Source organism: Scardinius erythrophthalmus (genome assembly GCF_964197995.2).
Source record: "Scardinius erythrophthalmus genome assembly, chromosome: 16".
Classification (NCBI taxonomy): domain Eukaryota; kingdom Metazoa; phylum Chordata; class Actinopteri; order Cypriniformes; family Leuciscidae; genus Scardinius; species Scardinius erythrophthalmus.
This window is the reverse complement of record NC_138236.1, coordinates 6,863,899-6,881,731: the sequence shown is the minus strand read 5'-3', so window position 1 is coordinate 6,881,731 and position 17,833 is coordinate 6,863,899. Positions and strand designations below refer to the sequence as shown.

Sequence of the window (17,833 nt, the reverse complement as noted above, 5' to 3'; positions counted from 1 at the left end):
CAGCACTGCTGTTACAGTAGCTTTTTATACATTTCACAGCACACTCATCGTGTTCTACAGGAAATGTCAGACGGCATCCGTGAAAAAGCAGCTTAAAGCTCACCTGCTGTCCTGAGCCTTTCACGGACATCTGCCAGGTAAAGAAGCCAGGGAGGAGGGAAAAAACATGCATTGCACCATAAAATAAAACTATAGGAACGGGCACGAGTATCTAGAGTATAAGTTCTTGTGTTCAAACATCTGATGGTAAAGAATATAATATTAGAATATGATAAAGAAATGGGATGCATTTGTAAAATTGTAAATATTTTTGAGTCTGAGCTAGTTACGCCAAGGTCATGGGTTTGGTTCCCAGGATTCCCAAGATTGGGGTCAGATTGTTTGTTTTCTTATTTTTTTATTCATACTTTTATGCAGCAAAAATGACAGTAGCCTAAAGACATTTATAATGTTACAAAAGATTTATATTTCAAATAAACACTGTCCTTTTTAACTTTCTTTTCATCAAATAATCCTGAAATGTTTCATGGTTTCCACAAAATAATATTAATTTAAGTTTTTTTTAGCCTTATCTATAAGCTAGTGTGCTCCAAAACAATGACAGAATTCACATTTAAAAGATATACAGTAAGCGTTCAAAACTTACAGTCTATCACTTCTGCCAATATGAATCAATGATTTTGATGACATCACTCAGTCTGCACTTCAGCTTCTCATCAGATTTTCTGTCCACTTGTTCACAAATTTACTATTTTCTACCTTTACTGCTTTTCAACATTGATAATAATAAGAAATGTTTCTTAAGCAGCAAATTAGCATATCAGAATGATTTCTCATGAAGGATCTCATGAAGGATCATGTGACACTGAAGACTAGAGTAATGATGCAAAAAATTCAGCTATGCATCACAGGAATAAATTACATATTTTAAATTGCAATAATATTTCACCAATATTATGGTTAAAATATTAATGTTTTAACCATATTTTTGATCAAATAAATGAGAACAAAAAAATCTTACTGACCTCAAACTTTTAAATGTTAACGTCCATGTCCTGCGTGTACTACACCTAGTCGGTTCAAATACAATCATAAATGTATTTTTTTAACTTGACACTTGTCTTAAAAACAATGAGATGTGCTGAAACTGCCAATAAACATCTGACATGTGTAAACCAATAAATAAGTGACAACAGTACATTTCTATACTAAATCACTAAGTCGAAATGTGCAATTTTCATTTCAAGGGTTTGTCATTCAAATGTGCTCATGTCAACACAACACACACTAACAGCAGGTGAGATCAGCCCCATCCCTGTGGCACATGCCCAACATTCCTCTCCTCCACAGGTATTCAGGAACGGAAAATCAAACTAACACACAGCGGTCGCCTCGGATTCAAGGGAGCGGGCATCTGTTTCTATGGAGACATCTCTCCAGGACTGACCTCTGACCCCTGAGCAATGAAGCTGATAAAGACATCCCAGCAAAAGAGGGAGATAATTTGACACCAGGGCTCAGAGAGACACCGCCACTGTGTGGGAAAAGATGGAATCACACTCACTGCTCACAGTGCACTAGCATCTCCCTGCAGATTAATGTTTGTAATGTTGTATAGATGTAATGTTTGATAAATGTGTTTTGACTCACTGCATTTTTTTCTAGAGCAGGTTTCACCATCTATCTATCTAACATTAATTTGTTCTACCATTTTATCTATCTATCTATCTATCTATCTATCTATCTATCTATCTATCTATCTATCTATCTATCTATCTATCTATCTATCTATCTATCTATCTATCTATCTATCTATCTATCTATCTATCTATCTAACATTAACCAAGCAATGCCCCAGAAACCTAGTTTGTTGCCTTAGTAACTCCCTAGCAACTGCCTAAAATGCCCTATTAAGCAGCAACCACCCAAAACACCCTAGCAGCATCCTAGCAACTACTCAAACCACCATAGCAAACATCTAGCAATGTCCTAGCAACCACCCAGAACACCTACTAGTAACATTCTAAAACATTCTACAAGTAACCACAGACAAAAACCAAGCAACTGCCTAGCAGCATCATAGCAATCACTTAGCCAGGCAACCACCCAAAACACCCTAGCAACTACTTAACCATAGCAGCCACGTAACAGCTATTTAAATCACCATGGTAACTTGCCTAGCAATGTCCTAGCAACCACCCAGAACACCTTAGCAGCTGCATAGCAACACCCTAGTAACCGCGCAGAAAACTAAAGCAACTGTGCCTAGCAGCACCATTGAAACCACTTAGGATACGTCTACATCAATCCGGATACATTTGAAAACGGCGTTTTCGTTTATAAACACTCTCCGTCCACATTAACGTTTTCAGGCGTTTTCGGACGTTTCGGTGTGGATGAGAATCTTTTGAAAAACGCCTGAAAACGCTAAATTCACCTTACTGTGCATGCGTAAAACCGCAAGTTATTGTGCAATTCTTATGACAGGATAATTTTATTTAGTAAAATATCTCATTATTTACTGATGCGGTCCAGGTCGCACGCAGTCACCATATGTTTGGTCTAAAACGCAACTGCTCTCATGTATTGCCGCAGGACAGCAAATGTGAGTAAATTCTGTCATCTTTGCAGGACTGTGATATGAAGAGTGTGCAATGTAGAATATTTTTAGCAACAGTGTGAAAGTGAATAGCACATAACAGACACAATACTGGTATAAACATGACTATCTATTGGTACAATATGCGTCACATGACTAAATTTACATCATCATTTTTAAATACCACCGGTTTCAAAGTCCACACTACAACGTAAAAACGGCGTTTTCAAATGTATCCACTTTGGAGTGCGTTTTCAAAAAGCTTAGTTTTCATTAATAAAAACACTGTCTCAGTGTGGACGGAAGGCCAAAACAGAGAGAAAAATATATGTTTTCAAACGAAAACGTATTAGTGTGGACATGGCTTTAGTCTAGCAACCACCAAGAATACCCTAACAAACACCTACCTATTTAAAAATGTCAAGAAACCACCCAAAACAGCCAATCAATCTTAGTAACAACCCAAACCACCATAACATCCACCTAGCAATGTCCTAGAAACCATCCAGAACACCTTAGAAACTGCTTAGCAACACCCTAGTTATGACCAAGAAATACCAAGCTACTACCTAGCATCACCATAGCAACCACTTAGCCCAACCATTTAGAACACCTTAGCAACAACTTAGTAACAACCTAGCAACCACCCAGAACACCCTAGCAATTTCTTTCTACAGGGACTTTTAGACAAACATTTAGACAAAGCTTTGTCATACTAACATCAACGTTTATCCTGACCAGACCAACTTTACCCATCAAGTTCTTAATATAATTAACAAATACAGTCACTTTGGGCAAATTATTTCAGCAAGTTTCTTAAAAAGTAACAAGAATAACTTGAAGAGTGCTGCTGCTCTCAAGGAATAATGATTTCTAAACGCATCTAATTGCAAGTTCAAACTTTTAAACATCGTAGCACAATAAAAACACATGAACTCACTTGTTGCTCAGAGGGTCGTTGGGCTTCAGACCAGAGTCGTTGTTGAGGGACGCCTGGCGCAAGAGTCCTGGAGCACGGCTGCGGTCCCCTGGAGGCCCCTGGTACAGCAGCGGGGCTTCCTGCAGTTTGGCCTTCTTCTCCTGCGGAGCCTCTTCGTGGCGGCGCCGAGGGTCACTCGCACCCGGGGGCAGGGCGTCCCCTGGGCCGCTGTAGAACCAGGCCCCTGACTTGGTGAGGATTTCTTGTTGTTTTCGGCACAGGTTGCATACCCACATCACCTGATAGTGACAGAACAGGAAGTTAGAATCAAAGGAGAACACAAGACAGAGGTCAAAACCCCAAATGAGACGGATGAAAACTTGCTGTTGTGGGAGAAGCGAGTCATTCAGTCATTTCGGTTTCAACTTTGAAGTCAGTGAAAATTGGGATATTTGTCCAGAACCTCGTACGCAGGTCCCACAACAAACAGGTTCAGGAAACTGTGATGCTGGTGCGGCTGACAAACAAAACTGTCAGAGTACATGTGAGAGGAAATGATGAATGCAAAACAATTCTGACTCAACCAATGGCATGAGTTTGGGGGTGGAGCTACCTGGTTTGTCTGACTAATCGAGTCCTGCAGGGATGACATATTTTTGAAGGCCAAAGCCAATTAACAAGTTAGCAATTAAGCACTGGTTCCGATGAAATTAATATTTTTCATTTCATGTCACTTTTTCATACATTGTTGTTTTTTTTCTTCTTTTTTTAAAGTTTATACCGTTCTAGAAAAAGGTAGTTACTAACAAGTGGCTAAGAGGTTGTCAGGGACATTAAACATAATTGTAATCAATAGTCTACAAACACAGCCTTATTGTGTTTATAACCACACTCATGTAAACTATTCTAACCTGAACTTTCATGGAAAATGTTTAAAGATTTAAAAGTGCAATGCTAGAGACATTGAAGTTGTGCGACCATTTTTGTATTTAGGCATCACAATTCATAAAAGTTGCATGTGTTCATTTGAGAAGATTATCATTATTAACCAAATGTGTAAGAATCAGGAACTTTTATTGGTTTGAATGAATCCAATGGAAAAATCCGGTTGGGTTTTCATCGAGGGAACCATAATGCTAACTTCTAGGTTAGCCTACAAAAATAAAGCCACACTACAGCACTCTATAGCAGATGTGGAGTGGGGTGGAAGGTGTTTGGAAACAACTGGTGATTATTACTGTACTCAGGTCTAACTGTACATTAATAACCTCTCAAAACTCCTGCTTTCAACACTGCAGTCTGAGCACCCCTTGAATGTTCATGTCCCACCATCACTGAGGGCATAGCAGCCTGACCTCATTATTTGCCTGACAAAAATGAGCTTAGCAGCCAGTTGGCATCCCATCCAGTTTGCTGGTGGTAATTAAACCTGCTCTCAGCCACACACAGAGGCTTCCATCCATCCAGCCTGAATACAAAATGCCACATCGGCCCCCGGAAATGATGCATCTCACAAAAGAAATGGACTAGGAAATTTGAATTATTCCACAATTTTCCTAAACAAAGGAGTGACGGTCTGTTCCTCACATAAAGGCTTGGAATATAATGCACAAGTCGTACAGTACGGATTACTGTAATGGTGATTTTTTTAAAAGGTTGACAGCCCCTGGTTGGCATTCATTTACTTTCACTGTATGAAAATAGCAGCTCTGTGTTCATCAGAAGAAAGTGAGCATTACAATAAATAAATGACAGATTTTTTTTGATGATGAGAGTATATCTAAGAGAGTATATACCCAACAGTATATCTAAGACCAATAATTATTATGAAACTTGAAAAGTTGGTGTATGAGCTGCCCTATCATATACAATAAAGTGAAAAGGTCACCTCTTTCAACTGGATTTTGATAAGATCACAGTGAGGAATTGCACTGCGACCGGCTCTGAAGTGTTATTGTGATGAATGTTTGGTCAGTCAGCGATAGACAAGCGAAAAGATGTGTGAGTGAAAAATTGATAAAGTGCTGAGTGAGCTGTCATTGGTGTCAAATGGCAGGGGACCTTTCTGGGTGAATCTCATGAAGCCTGTCAAGAACATGTCAGGGTCATGTTTCACCCCAAAATCAAAAGAGAGAGAAAAGAAATATTACATAATAAAAAATATATATTTCATTATTTACATTAGAATTAAAGTAAATTAACAAAATATTGATATCATACTGACACACTATATAATATAGTATAATATAATATTATTTAAAATATAAAGTAATTATATAAAGTATTTATACATCTAATGCTGATGCAAATAAAAATCATTTTATTTACATTGTTTGTTTTGGGGGAAAACTGCTTATTTCGATGCTGGATTTTAACAAACAACTATTGCCCGTTTTCAATACTGATATAACTTTTTTCATTAAAATAGATTATTGTTTTGATCATGTTTTAAATTAGCAAAGTTCAAAAATGCATGCATTAAGGTATACTAGCTAGTTTATTCCTGCATCATCAAATCATCTTCATTGAACATTAATTGGATCCATTTAACATTCAACAGGCCAACATAAATACATAAATACAACAGAACAAAGATATGAAATAAGATAATGCTGCTGTATAAATTAAATATATATTAATCCTTATTAAAGTTTTTTAATAAAATGTATTAAATTGTATTTAATTTTTTGTCTTTTGTTGTGTGATTAACATTAAAACAAACAGCAGCGAATCAGGAATATTAGGCTGCTGTCACTTTAAGAGTCGCACAAATCCAATATACTGATACACACATGCGTTTTATTTCTTTAAGTCAAAACCGACTGTTTACACTAGGATACTTGCCAAGATGGGCATTTTGATATCATTTTGTGTGAATTTGTCCATTCAAGAGCAAGAATAATCGAAAGAGAACTCAATTAAATTCACGCTGTCTGACACTGCTTTCTGGGCATGCGCTTTGGATTTTTGTACACAGCGAGTACTAAAATGAGTTCTCTTTTGCACCTTCTTGCAATTGAATATCTAAATAGACAAGGCTTAAAAACAAGTGCACATGATAAACTTTTGTGACGATGCAGCACTGGTCTGATTGGGACAGTAAATGTTCCGTCAGTTGTCCCAAGAGTTGTTCACGCTGCACCAGGCAGTCCGTATTGTCGAGCCCTGCTATATTTTGTACAGGTTTCATTTTGTTTTGGCAAAATTTAATTATTGTCAGTATTTAATTATTTTACCCAGAGAAAAACATTGGGTTATGCAACAAACATTACACAACTCAGTGCCTTCATGCAGATAATTAATCAAGACCATCAAATGATCGACCTATAAATATACACAGCAATGCCAATAATGCTTACAATGCTTATTTCTTAAAATAAATAAATAAATGGAATTTTTAATTAATGCAATATTTGCAATTTGTAAAACATGATATTTGGTTATCCGACTACCTCTGAGAGGTACTGTGAGTAAAATATAAACATTAATATAGAGCTAGAATATTACTGTATACAGAATAACCAGAGAGGCTGTCCTGGGCCGCTCAATATTTTATAGATGTTTGATAAAAGTAAGGAAGTTCATGATGAGGGGAGCGTTATCATTCACCAGCTAAACACTGCCTGCAGGTGGAACATGAATAATTAATGAGGTTCTATATTTAGAGCCCAGCAGCTTGTAATAGACTGGATGCATATTCTTAGGTTTTATTTTCTCTGAACTTAATAAGGATCTGTTAAACAAAGTGTTAATTATGCAGTGACAAAATCAAAATAGACAGATCTCTAAGAGGAAAAGAACATATGCAGCTCAGTTCTCTACGGGTATGTCACGTTGTCGAACAATGTCTCTATTATTAGCTGAAATATTAAAGATCAATATGCAAATTAAAGATCAGTATGATTTAATAATCCAAGCTGTTTAGATTATGATAACCGGTTACATCAAGCTGTTAAGATTAAAAGAACAAATCAAGAAAATAAGAACAAAATGATTCACTATCATCTTTTTTAATGATTAACAGTTTTCCAAATAACAATGTGCAGCTTTTTTTCCCATTGCCCGAATCTCAATAACATAATTAAAGCTTAACGATAATCATTGTTGCCATGCTTACCCATGTCAGCTGCGTATTGTTTGGTCCAGTTGGATAAAACTGATGTTCCAATAACTGAATTCAGAACTCACAGACTGCTTCACACGGTTTTATATGCCAAAGTCCTGCGTAACGGTTGACCTTTGAGAGTTGGGGATCAAATGCTCCTTCAGCTGTCAAGATTGTGCTTCAGCTCAAAAAAGATTAATCCTGAGATCAATCTAAGTTGTCAAAAATAATAAGCAGTGAAATAAAAGCAATTGCTTGTGCAGGAAGACGATTGAGCGATCGCAGCGGCACATAATCATGTTTTTGTCGCTGAGCATCACTAACACGGGTCTCATTACCGATGCATGTGAGCGCGCAGCTCCACTGGGGCTGAGTCTGACTCATTACTCATGCACAACGCTCACTAACTCTCTTCAAAGGACGCTGATGAAGATAGAAGCACTAACTTCAGCATCAAGATGTTAAATCACGGATGTACATCAGATATTAAAGTTGCAAAACCAATCACTGTACAAGTAATCTTTGGCACTGTTTTCATTCATAAACATTTCTCTAATTTTTAAACATGTTTTAAACTCATTTTTTTGTTGTGGGCGTAGCCTGGTGGTCACTTCCTGAGCAAACCCCACCTGTTCTCACTACCATTTCCTGTCACCTGTCTACTGCCCTATTTAGAGGTAAAATAAGAACTAATCATGTACGGGAGACTGGGGCTAGTTGTCACACTTTATAATCCAGTGAATATTTCTGAGGGTAGGTTTAGTTTTCAAAGCCCAAAGTAGAGGCATGGGACCCAAAAAACAGAGTGTGGCGCAGGAGAAGATAAAATAAGCAAAATAAGTGTGTAAGAAACTCATGTGTGTGCGTGCACTGTGTGGGAGAATAAAATGATTTGCGCGACTCCCGCTAAATAAAATTATCTAAAAATAAAATGTCTTAAAACAAATACATTGTCATTCATCTATTACACAAAAGCAGCAAGTGTAAACAATCTAACTCTACCCACTCCGAGCGGGATTTGAACCAGCGTCTCTGACATGGGAGGCGAGTGCACTAACAAGGACGCTAAAGACCGCACTTTCTAGCGTCAGTCGCCAGCACACCTCTTGAGATTAGGGGAGTGAGGTTTATACACCCAGCTCTTACTAGCTTGCCTCTGTTACACTCCCATCCGGGTCACGGCACCAAATACAACCGGTCCTGATCAACCCGTTCCGAGCGGGATTTGAACCTGTGTCTTCAGCATGGGAGGCGGGTGCACTAACAAGGACGTTAAAGACCACAGTTTCTAGCATCAGTCGCTTTTTGAGGCTAGGGGAGTGAGGTTTACATGCACAGCTCTTACTAGCTTGTCTCCGTTACACAATCACAACAAAAATCTTAAATAAAAACTATTTACAGGCATGAGCATAGGCAGAGCGTGTGTAAGGCTGGGCACATTTTTAGAGGGAAAAGCTGCCCATAACTGCTCTTCTAGGATCAGTTTTCTCCGTATAGCAAATTGGCGAAACAGATTTGGCAAGTGATCAAGTGTGTTTCTCGTTGGAACGACACGAGGATGAGTAAATCACAAAAAAGGTTTTAATTTTTGCGTTAACTATTCTTTTAAATCTTGCAACAACAAAAATACGAAAATAAAAGTAGATTCAGTCGGCAGTTAGCACCAATTTTACCCACTAGCTTCAGTGTAAGTGAAAAGCATCAGTGGTGAAATCGGCTCTTTTTCCATCAGCAATTTCTTCTCTTTACCAAACGCTGACAGTTGTGGTGAAAGAGATCCTGTTGTCTGAGACGGCATCAATATTTACAGCTCCCGGTGTCTCGTGCAGCGAGGGGAGCTGTCGGACATCACACACTGGAACATGATAGCGCAGCTGAGTCGAGATCTGGCGACAAACATGAGGCAATGTCTGCATCCACTACGACTGACGGAATAAATATCCATCCAAAATCTGCATGATGAAGATGGGAAATGATAGCCAAGATATCTAACTTCACTGCCACTAAAAATTATTTAGAAATGAATAAAACATTTGACAAATCTGTTTTAAATTATGTACAATCACAATTTTTTTATTTTCAATGTATTTTAATATGCACTTTGGTAATTTTTTTATTATTTCTATTTAGCTTTAATTTGTTTCTATTTCAGTTTGAGTTATTTTAGTACTTCAAATAAAAGTACTTTTTTTCCAGTAACTTTATTTAACTTCAGTAACTTGCCATATTTCTAATTTTCAAGTGTACATTTTTAATTTATATTTACATTTCAGTTTATTTCATCTTTAATTCAGTAAGCAAATCATCTGTTAATGGTTTTAGTTTTGCTACAATGGCACCGATAAGTAAATGCTTTTAATTTTAAAGTCCAAAACTGTCAAAGCGGCAACATCAACAACCATATACTTTTGTACCGTCTAAGCAGAACGGAACGAGCGTAAACAGCCTTCAGTTATTATCAGAATGATTGATATTCAAATGGTAAGCAAGCGCTGCTTTGTTTATGGTTTGTATTTCTTCAGTCCTATAGTTTTAGTTTCTCTTTTGAATGATGAATACAGACTATTGATACCTGCTGGTATAGACAGTCGATACAGGCGCAGAACGCACATGCTAGGCTTTCGTCGTCGCCGGTTCTTACGTCAGCTTGGTGTATCACGGTCTTAATGGAGTAAACCACAGAGGGCAGAAACAGAATCCAGTCACTAAGAATCGTCCAGCAATTCAATCCTCTGCTGGGCAACCGGATAAAAGCTCGACACGGCCCTGCCAATGCTGAGATACAGTACAACAGATCTCCAGTACCGGAAAACGAAAGGAAACAGAACTACGGAGCAGAGAACCCAGAGCCCAAATATCAGGCAAACATCTAAGACTGAGACAACAGAGGTAAATAAAAGAAATATGAAAACAACATACTCTACCAATGTTACAAACTAGCAGTAAGGAAGAGAGACTGAACACCCATGGAAAAATGACTGGGAGATGTCACTCAATTCAGGAAACTGAAGGAAATTAAATCTCCTTAATATCTCTTTTTTTCTCCAATTAGTCCTATTAGATTAAACAAACTGAGACTTTTACCTTCTGCTTCTCAGATTTTTATACTGAGAAAAACACCCCAATAACAACACATATCCCCTTTAGAGTCTCAGAATAGATCACAATATTGTCTCAAACTGTACTCAGATTTTTTAGCTATATTCATTATGGAAATGAACAGCTTTCATTTTATGGAAAACATAATTGTATATATTTTTTTAAATTTCACATTTACATAAGGACACTTTATGGTAATGAATGACAGTTTACTTTATGGAAAACATATATATATATATATATATATATATTATTTTTATTTTATTTTTATTTTTTATGTTTTATATTTACACATCTTGAGGTAATGGCACATCATATGGTAATGAATAGCCTTTTTTATGGAAAACTAATTAATAGATTTTATATTTTATACATCTGGAAACGTTATGGTAATGAGTAGCTTTCATTTTTTTATGGAAAATGTAATTTTATATTATATTTTTACATTATGGTAATGAATAGCCGTTTACTTTATGGAAAACATATATATATATATTTTAAATGTTATATTTTATATTTATACATCTTGACACATTATGGTAATGAATAGCCTTCATTTTTTATGGAAAACTAATAGATTTTTAATTTTATATTTATACATCTGGAAACATTCATTTTTTTATGGAAAATGTCATTTTATATTTTTGAATTTTATATTTATACATCTGGACACATTATGATAATGAATTTCCTTCGTTTACTTTATGGAAAACATAATTGTATTTTTTTATATAATATAATTAACATAATTGGATATATATACTGTATATAGACACATTATGATAATGAACAGCCTTTTCTTTATGCAAAACATAAATATATTTAAATATCTTTTATTTTTCCAAGATTTCGAATGACCTGGGCATGTTTCCATGAGATTCACCCATATACTTCCATATTACTGGGCTTTATCAAGACGAGTTAGACCCACAGGTTTGTGTGAGTGAGATGCATAGGGATCGCCATAACTCTAAAGCGGGATGGTGTGTGACAGGTAACACTCCACGTGAACCTGCTGCATCACCATCTGTGCTCAAGGGAACACGAGAGCATTTCTATTGTCCTTCTGCACAAAGAGCTGCGCTGCCGGCCAGCCTGGACCCGGACGCAACACTTTTACTACACTGTACTCATGCAGACAAAACAACACACACAATAAAGAGGTCGCTGTTTAATTGCTCAGGGAGTTCTCATTTAAGGATCAACTTTGTTAATAAAAACTGAAATTCTGAAACTATAAAAGGAATATACAGAATGTTAGATTACTGAGGTTGTTTTCTCATGCGAAACATGAAGCAGGCGATTTAAGCAAAAGATAAATAAAACAAAAAATATCTTAGTGATGTTATCAAATTCGAGGAAATATGGAAACATGATAACACGATTTTCCTTTTTGTAATAACCACAACAAGATTGAAAGCATTCACAAAGTTGTTTCATACAAAGCTGTTGATGTGTTTTTCCCTTGTAAAACTATATGAAAAGGTGCTGATGTTGAAATGAGGGGTGATACAATGTCATCGACCAGTTGACCATGTGAATTAAAACCATTTCTCATTTAGTTCAGGTTCTGTAAGCGATTTCAGCCATTTTGCTAACATTTTGCTTTCACTGTCAAAATTGACAAAAAAAATATATGAATATATATCAAAAATAAAATGAATATACAAAAATTTTAAATAAAAAAGGGAACTCTTAACTGCTAGTGACAGTAACATACATACTTTTATTCCAAAAGTATATGAATTCTATATATATATATATATATATATATATAATTCATTTACTTTTGTAATAAAAGTATATTGTATAAAAATTGTTAAAAATGATGCTTAAGTAAAAGACATAAATGGTCGCCAAATGTCATCCCATTCTGCTTTTAAAAAAAATGTACATCATCACTGTGCATTTTTTTTTTTTTTTTTTTTACAGTGTAACTTTAACCACACGCACACACTCTCCAAAAACCCACCCTAAAAAGATATGTAGAGTAATCAAGCAAAGATTGTTTCTGGTTGGCTAAAAAAAGAGCCTTCAATGTCCTTTCTACTTTTGCAAGGCTCGTTTTATGTGTGCTACTCCAAAGAAGACTATACATTTATATTTAGATAATAAAAGTAATCGCTTACAGCACCTTTAATGTGAAATTATCTAAACTGAATATCAAAACATAGACAAGAAAAAAAGGATTCTGACCACTTTATCCTCCTGTTGCAATTCCACAGAGGGAGGAAAAGCAAGAGAAAAAGACAAGGGGGGAAAAGAAGAGGGGAGAACAACTGAGTGACATTCAGACACACATAAAGAGATGTTCATGTACTACAGCAGCGAATCACATCGCCGCTTATTACTCTGAGCAAAGTCATTTAAAAGCACCAAGACTGCGCTGGGAGAGAGACATCAAAAGGTTAGATAAGAAGTTTCTGTCCTGATACGTCCATCGCCTCGGTCAAAACAGAGGGAGTATCACCCTCTAGTGGCCATTGTGTTCACCGCTCAATCCTCAGCAGACAGGGAGAAAAGAACTCTTCCACAGGAGGAAAGATCAGACGTGTTACAATGAGCTGACTGATTTCTGTATGAAATTTCATAAGTAAAAGATTATGCATTCATAAGTTCCATTTATTTGAACACTAAAACATAACTTTTAGCATAAATAAACAACAGTCACATTTCTTAAAAACCCTTTATCTCTCCTGTAAATATTGTATATACTGAGAATGCTACTCACACTATTTTTGCAGTATGCATACTAAGTACAGTATGCACATTTTCTGTGCAGTATACTACCGAAACTCATGAATACTGTATCCCACAATGCAATGCACACAGCTTGACCTTCCATTTTCAAAATGATATCAAATGCAGTTTTTAACACCATCTTGACTTATGATTGTATCATATATCACACCAAATTACATATTTTTGCTCAGTTTGAGCTTCTGAATAGATCACCATTTTGGTGATGAAGAGTTTTGTGGGCGGAGCTTACCTGGTGGCAGAAAGTGGCAGTTCTACAGTAGACGTCTATAGACCTTATGGTTCAGAGAACAAGGGCGCGGCCATCTTTAAATTTTCAGTTTGAACTTCCATTTTTGTGGTAGCTCTGTATATTTCTATGACATCACTGTTGAAGAGTAATTAGCTGGTGAAGTGGATTTACTTATTTTAGAGTTAACGAAAGTTAAAAGCATTGTAATGTTTGAAGCAGATGTCATTAATGTCAGTAGACGGGGAAGATTTTAAAAGGAGGGGTTCATTCATTAATCCATTAGATCTTATCTTCATGCTGTGGAAATACAAACCATATAGAACATAATGAGCGCTGTGCTGAACAGAGGCGGGTCTACATAAGGTCTATAGAAGCTATAAAAATGAAGACATTTTTTTTTTCTTGTCCATTTTCCTCCACTTGTTATCACTGCCATTTGTTTTTCTGCCACCATAGTGCACTGCAGTGACTGTGACGTCCTCTTCCAAATGGTCTATAAAGTTGCGTTCATGCCATGTCATAATTACCGTAACTAGGGGCGGTTATAGACCGTTTTTAGGGGGGCTTTAGCCCCACTGTCTGTCGCCTCAAACCCCCTAAAACTACAATCACCTATCTGAAAGAATGGGCCAGTATTGCTTCAAGAAAGTTTATAATTTTCACATTTTTTAAAGGATTAGTCCACTCCAGAATTAAAACTTCCTGATAATTTACTCTCCCCAATGTCATCCAAGATGTTCATGTCTTTCATTTTCAGTCGAAAAGAAATTAAGGTTTTTAGGAAAACATTCCAGGATTTTTCTCCATATAGTGGACTTCAACGGGAACCAACGGGTTGAAGGTCCAAATTGCATTTCAACGCAGCTTCAAAGAGCTCCTCCGGAATAAGGGTCTTATCTAGCGAAACGATCGGTCATTTTCTAAAAAAAAACAATAAAAATGTATATATTTTTTAACCACAAATGCACGTCTTGCACGTCCACGACTTCACGCATTACGTAATCACGTTGGAAAAGTCACGTAGGCGAAAGCACAAAAAACTCCATCTCATTTTCTCCTCCAACTTTGTAACTTTGTAACTTTTTTTTTGTAAAGGGCATTTGACTTAGTCTTTGCACATTCTCTTTTTAAACACTGGCTTGATCCTAAGCCTACGTCCCCCTACGTCACAACGTGACTACGCAATGCGTGAAGTCGTGGACGTGCATCGCAGAGCTAGCGCAAGATAAGCATTTGTGGTTAAAAAGTATAATTTTTTTCAAAAATGACCAATCGTTTCACTATACAAGACCCTTATTCCCTGGCTGGGATCGTGTAGAGCCCTTTGAAGCTGCATTGAAACTGCAATTTAGACCTTCAACCTGTTGGTTCTCATTGAAGTCCACTATATGGAGAAAAATCCCTGGAACGTTTTCCTCAAAAACCTTCATTTCTTTTCGACTGAAGAAAGAAAGACATGAACATCTCGGATGACATGGGGGTGAGTAAATTATCAGGAATCTGTAATTGTGGAGTGAACTAATCTTTTAAGTCTTATCATTCTAAAAATTCAAGTGATTTTAAGCCATCCAAGTGCAAGCCACTGTGAAAGTAACTTCATTCAAATTCATTCATTTCAACTTTAATACTTGTTAATAATAATATGATGACAAATTTCTGTTAGTCAAACAGTAGCCTAAATGTGTACCGATTTGAACTGTACTGCAGAAACACTGGTATCATTGTATAGGTTATAAAGTTATTGTATTGACTTGGAGCCAATTTAAGTAATAGTAGGGTACTTTTGACTTCTTATAATATAGTGGTGCGAATTTACAATTTACACTTAGGCAATAGTCTCTCGCTACACATTCTCACCTGAAGATCCAATCCTAGAACCGCCCCCGACTGTAACGATTCTGGGATGCGGTTTCCCAAAAGTATCGTAAGCCTATAGATCGCACAGAGCCATTGCCACCAATGGTCTCTAAGATCAACTTAGCTCACGATGCCTTTGAGAAATGCAGCCCTGAACTGTAAAAAAAGCCTTCACGTGCTTGTTGAATTTGTAATTACAACTTGTAAACTTTTTCTGGTTTTCAATTTTTCTGGGAGCAACAATTGGTACCATGTGGCCGCTGTTACCAGATTTAAGGCGTGTTCGACTCCAATCGGTGTATGACAGCAAAGTCCCGCCGGAAACATACAGAGAGCTATTTTAATTACGACATGCCGTGAACACAGCATAAAATTGAGATGTTTTTCCTCCTCGAGTGTGAGCTTCCAATTCTCCTCTATCATACTATATGTGACCCTGGACCACAAAACCAGTCACATGGGGAATAAATAAGCTTTCCATTGGTGTATGGTTTGTTAGGATAGGACAATATTTGGCCGATATACAACTATTTGAAGATCTGGAATCTGAGGGTGCAAAAAAATCGAAACATTGAGAAAATCGCCTTTAAAGTTGTCCATTTATGTTCATGATTGTGCTGCATTCACTCATAAAAATAAATGTTTTAAATATTTACGGTGGGAAATTTACAAAATATCTTCATGGAACATGATCTTTACTTAATATCCAAATGATTTTTGGCATAAAAGAAAAATCGATAATTCTGACCCGTACAATGTATTGTTGGCTATTGCCACAAATATACCCGTGCGACTTGTGACTGGTTTTGTGATCCAGGGTCACATATAAGCCATAAAAGCCAGACGTATCAAATATGATGCTCTACAAAAAAATCAAAATGTTCAATAAACTTGAAAATGTTAAAAAATTCTGACTATCATCACATATGTCAAGCTTTACAGAGTTAAAAATGCAAAATAACCATGTATTTTTCTAAGGTGATAACGAGACACCACTCGCTGGTTAAACATGCAGCCTAATAAGGTCATGTTGCATCATTGTAGCATACTACCGTTAGCAACGTTTCTCACTTCACAAGTTATTTATATAAAATACTAGGCAGTGTATGGCGCAAAGTGCACAGTATGTGGTGAGCAACTAGTATTCTATTCTGAACACATCTCTACACTATCAGTGCTTGTGTGTACGTCTGTGTTACGCTGTACCTTATTCGAGCGTAGTGAAACTCTTCCTCCACAGCGAGCACAGAACTTGGTTTGGCAATAAGAACAGAGGTGGCCACAGCCGTCGGCAAACTTGGTTTTATGGCAGATTCCGCAGATGGGGGCGTCAGTCTTCTGCTCCTGGGTGGTCTGTGCCTCATCCCCCATCTTCTTTACCTGATCCTTATACATTTCAAATTGCTGGTGCAATTTCCTGCGGGGAACAGAACACAGCCAATCAGAACACGGCAAGAAAACATGTAACAAGTTTAAAGTTGTTAGTTCACCCAGAATTAGAAAATTCTGTCATACTCACCCTCATGTCGTTCCAACCCCGTAAGACTGTCTTTATCTTTTTAATGAAATCTGAGAGCTTTCTGCCCCTCCATTGACAGCTACGCAAATTACACTTTGACGCTTCAAAACATTCATAAAGAGATCATAAACTAATCCAGATGAATTGAGTGGTTTAGTCAAAATATTCTGAAGAGACTTGATCGCTTTATATGATGAACAGATTTAATTTAGGCTTTTCTTCACATTTAAACAGTGATCAGTGAACATAAACAGAAGCTCAAACGTGATGTGTAACACGAGAATGAACCTCATTGGTTCTCACGTCAAGCAAACATGCTTGAGCTTCCGTTACCTCAACTGATGTGTGAGTTGATGGATGTTTATATGTGAATAAAAGCCTAAATTCAATCTGTTCATCATAAAGCGATGGAGTCTCTTCAGAAAATTTACTGAACCACTCAATTCATATGGATTAGTTTTACGATCTCTTTATGAACTTTTTGAAGTGTCAAAGTGGTAGTTGCGTATCTGTCAATGGAGGGACAGAAAGCTCTCAGATTTCATTAAAAAGATCTTCATTTGTTTTCTGAAGATGAACGAAAGTCTTACAGTTTTGGAACGACATTAGGGCGAGTAATTAATGACAGAATTTTCTTTTTGGGTAAACTAACCCTTTAAACATTATAAGAAACAGGACACATTGCTCTTTCATAGCTCATGAGACTTGTTTCATTCAAATATCAACTTATTTTAGTTATTTAT

General features: G+C 36.7%; 1 protein-coding gene across 3 annotated transcripts in view; it reads right to left on the bottom strand.

Annotated features, from left to right (window-relative positions):
• The window catches only part of rims2a (regulating synaptic membrane exocytosis 2a), a gene marked incomplete at its 5' end in the record, with an annotated part of 182,173 nt that overhangs the window by 131,008 nt on the left and 33,332 nt on the right, over positions 1 to 17,833 (bottom strand). For all 3 annotated transcript variants that reach the window (XM_081389341.1, XM_081389343.1, XM_081389342.1), the window contains 2 exons: positions 3,540 to 3,817; positions 16,778 to 16,988. In XM_081389341.1, coding sequence (XP_081245467.1) covers positions 3,540 to 3,817; positions 16,778 to 16,988 — 489 coding nt within the window. The remainder of the gene's footprint in view (positions 1 to 3,539; positions 3,818 to 16,777; positions 16,989 to 17,833) is intronic.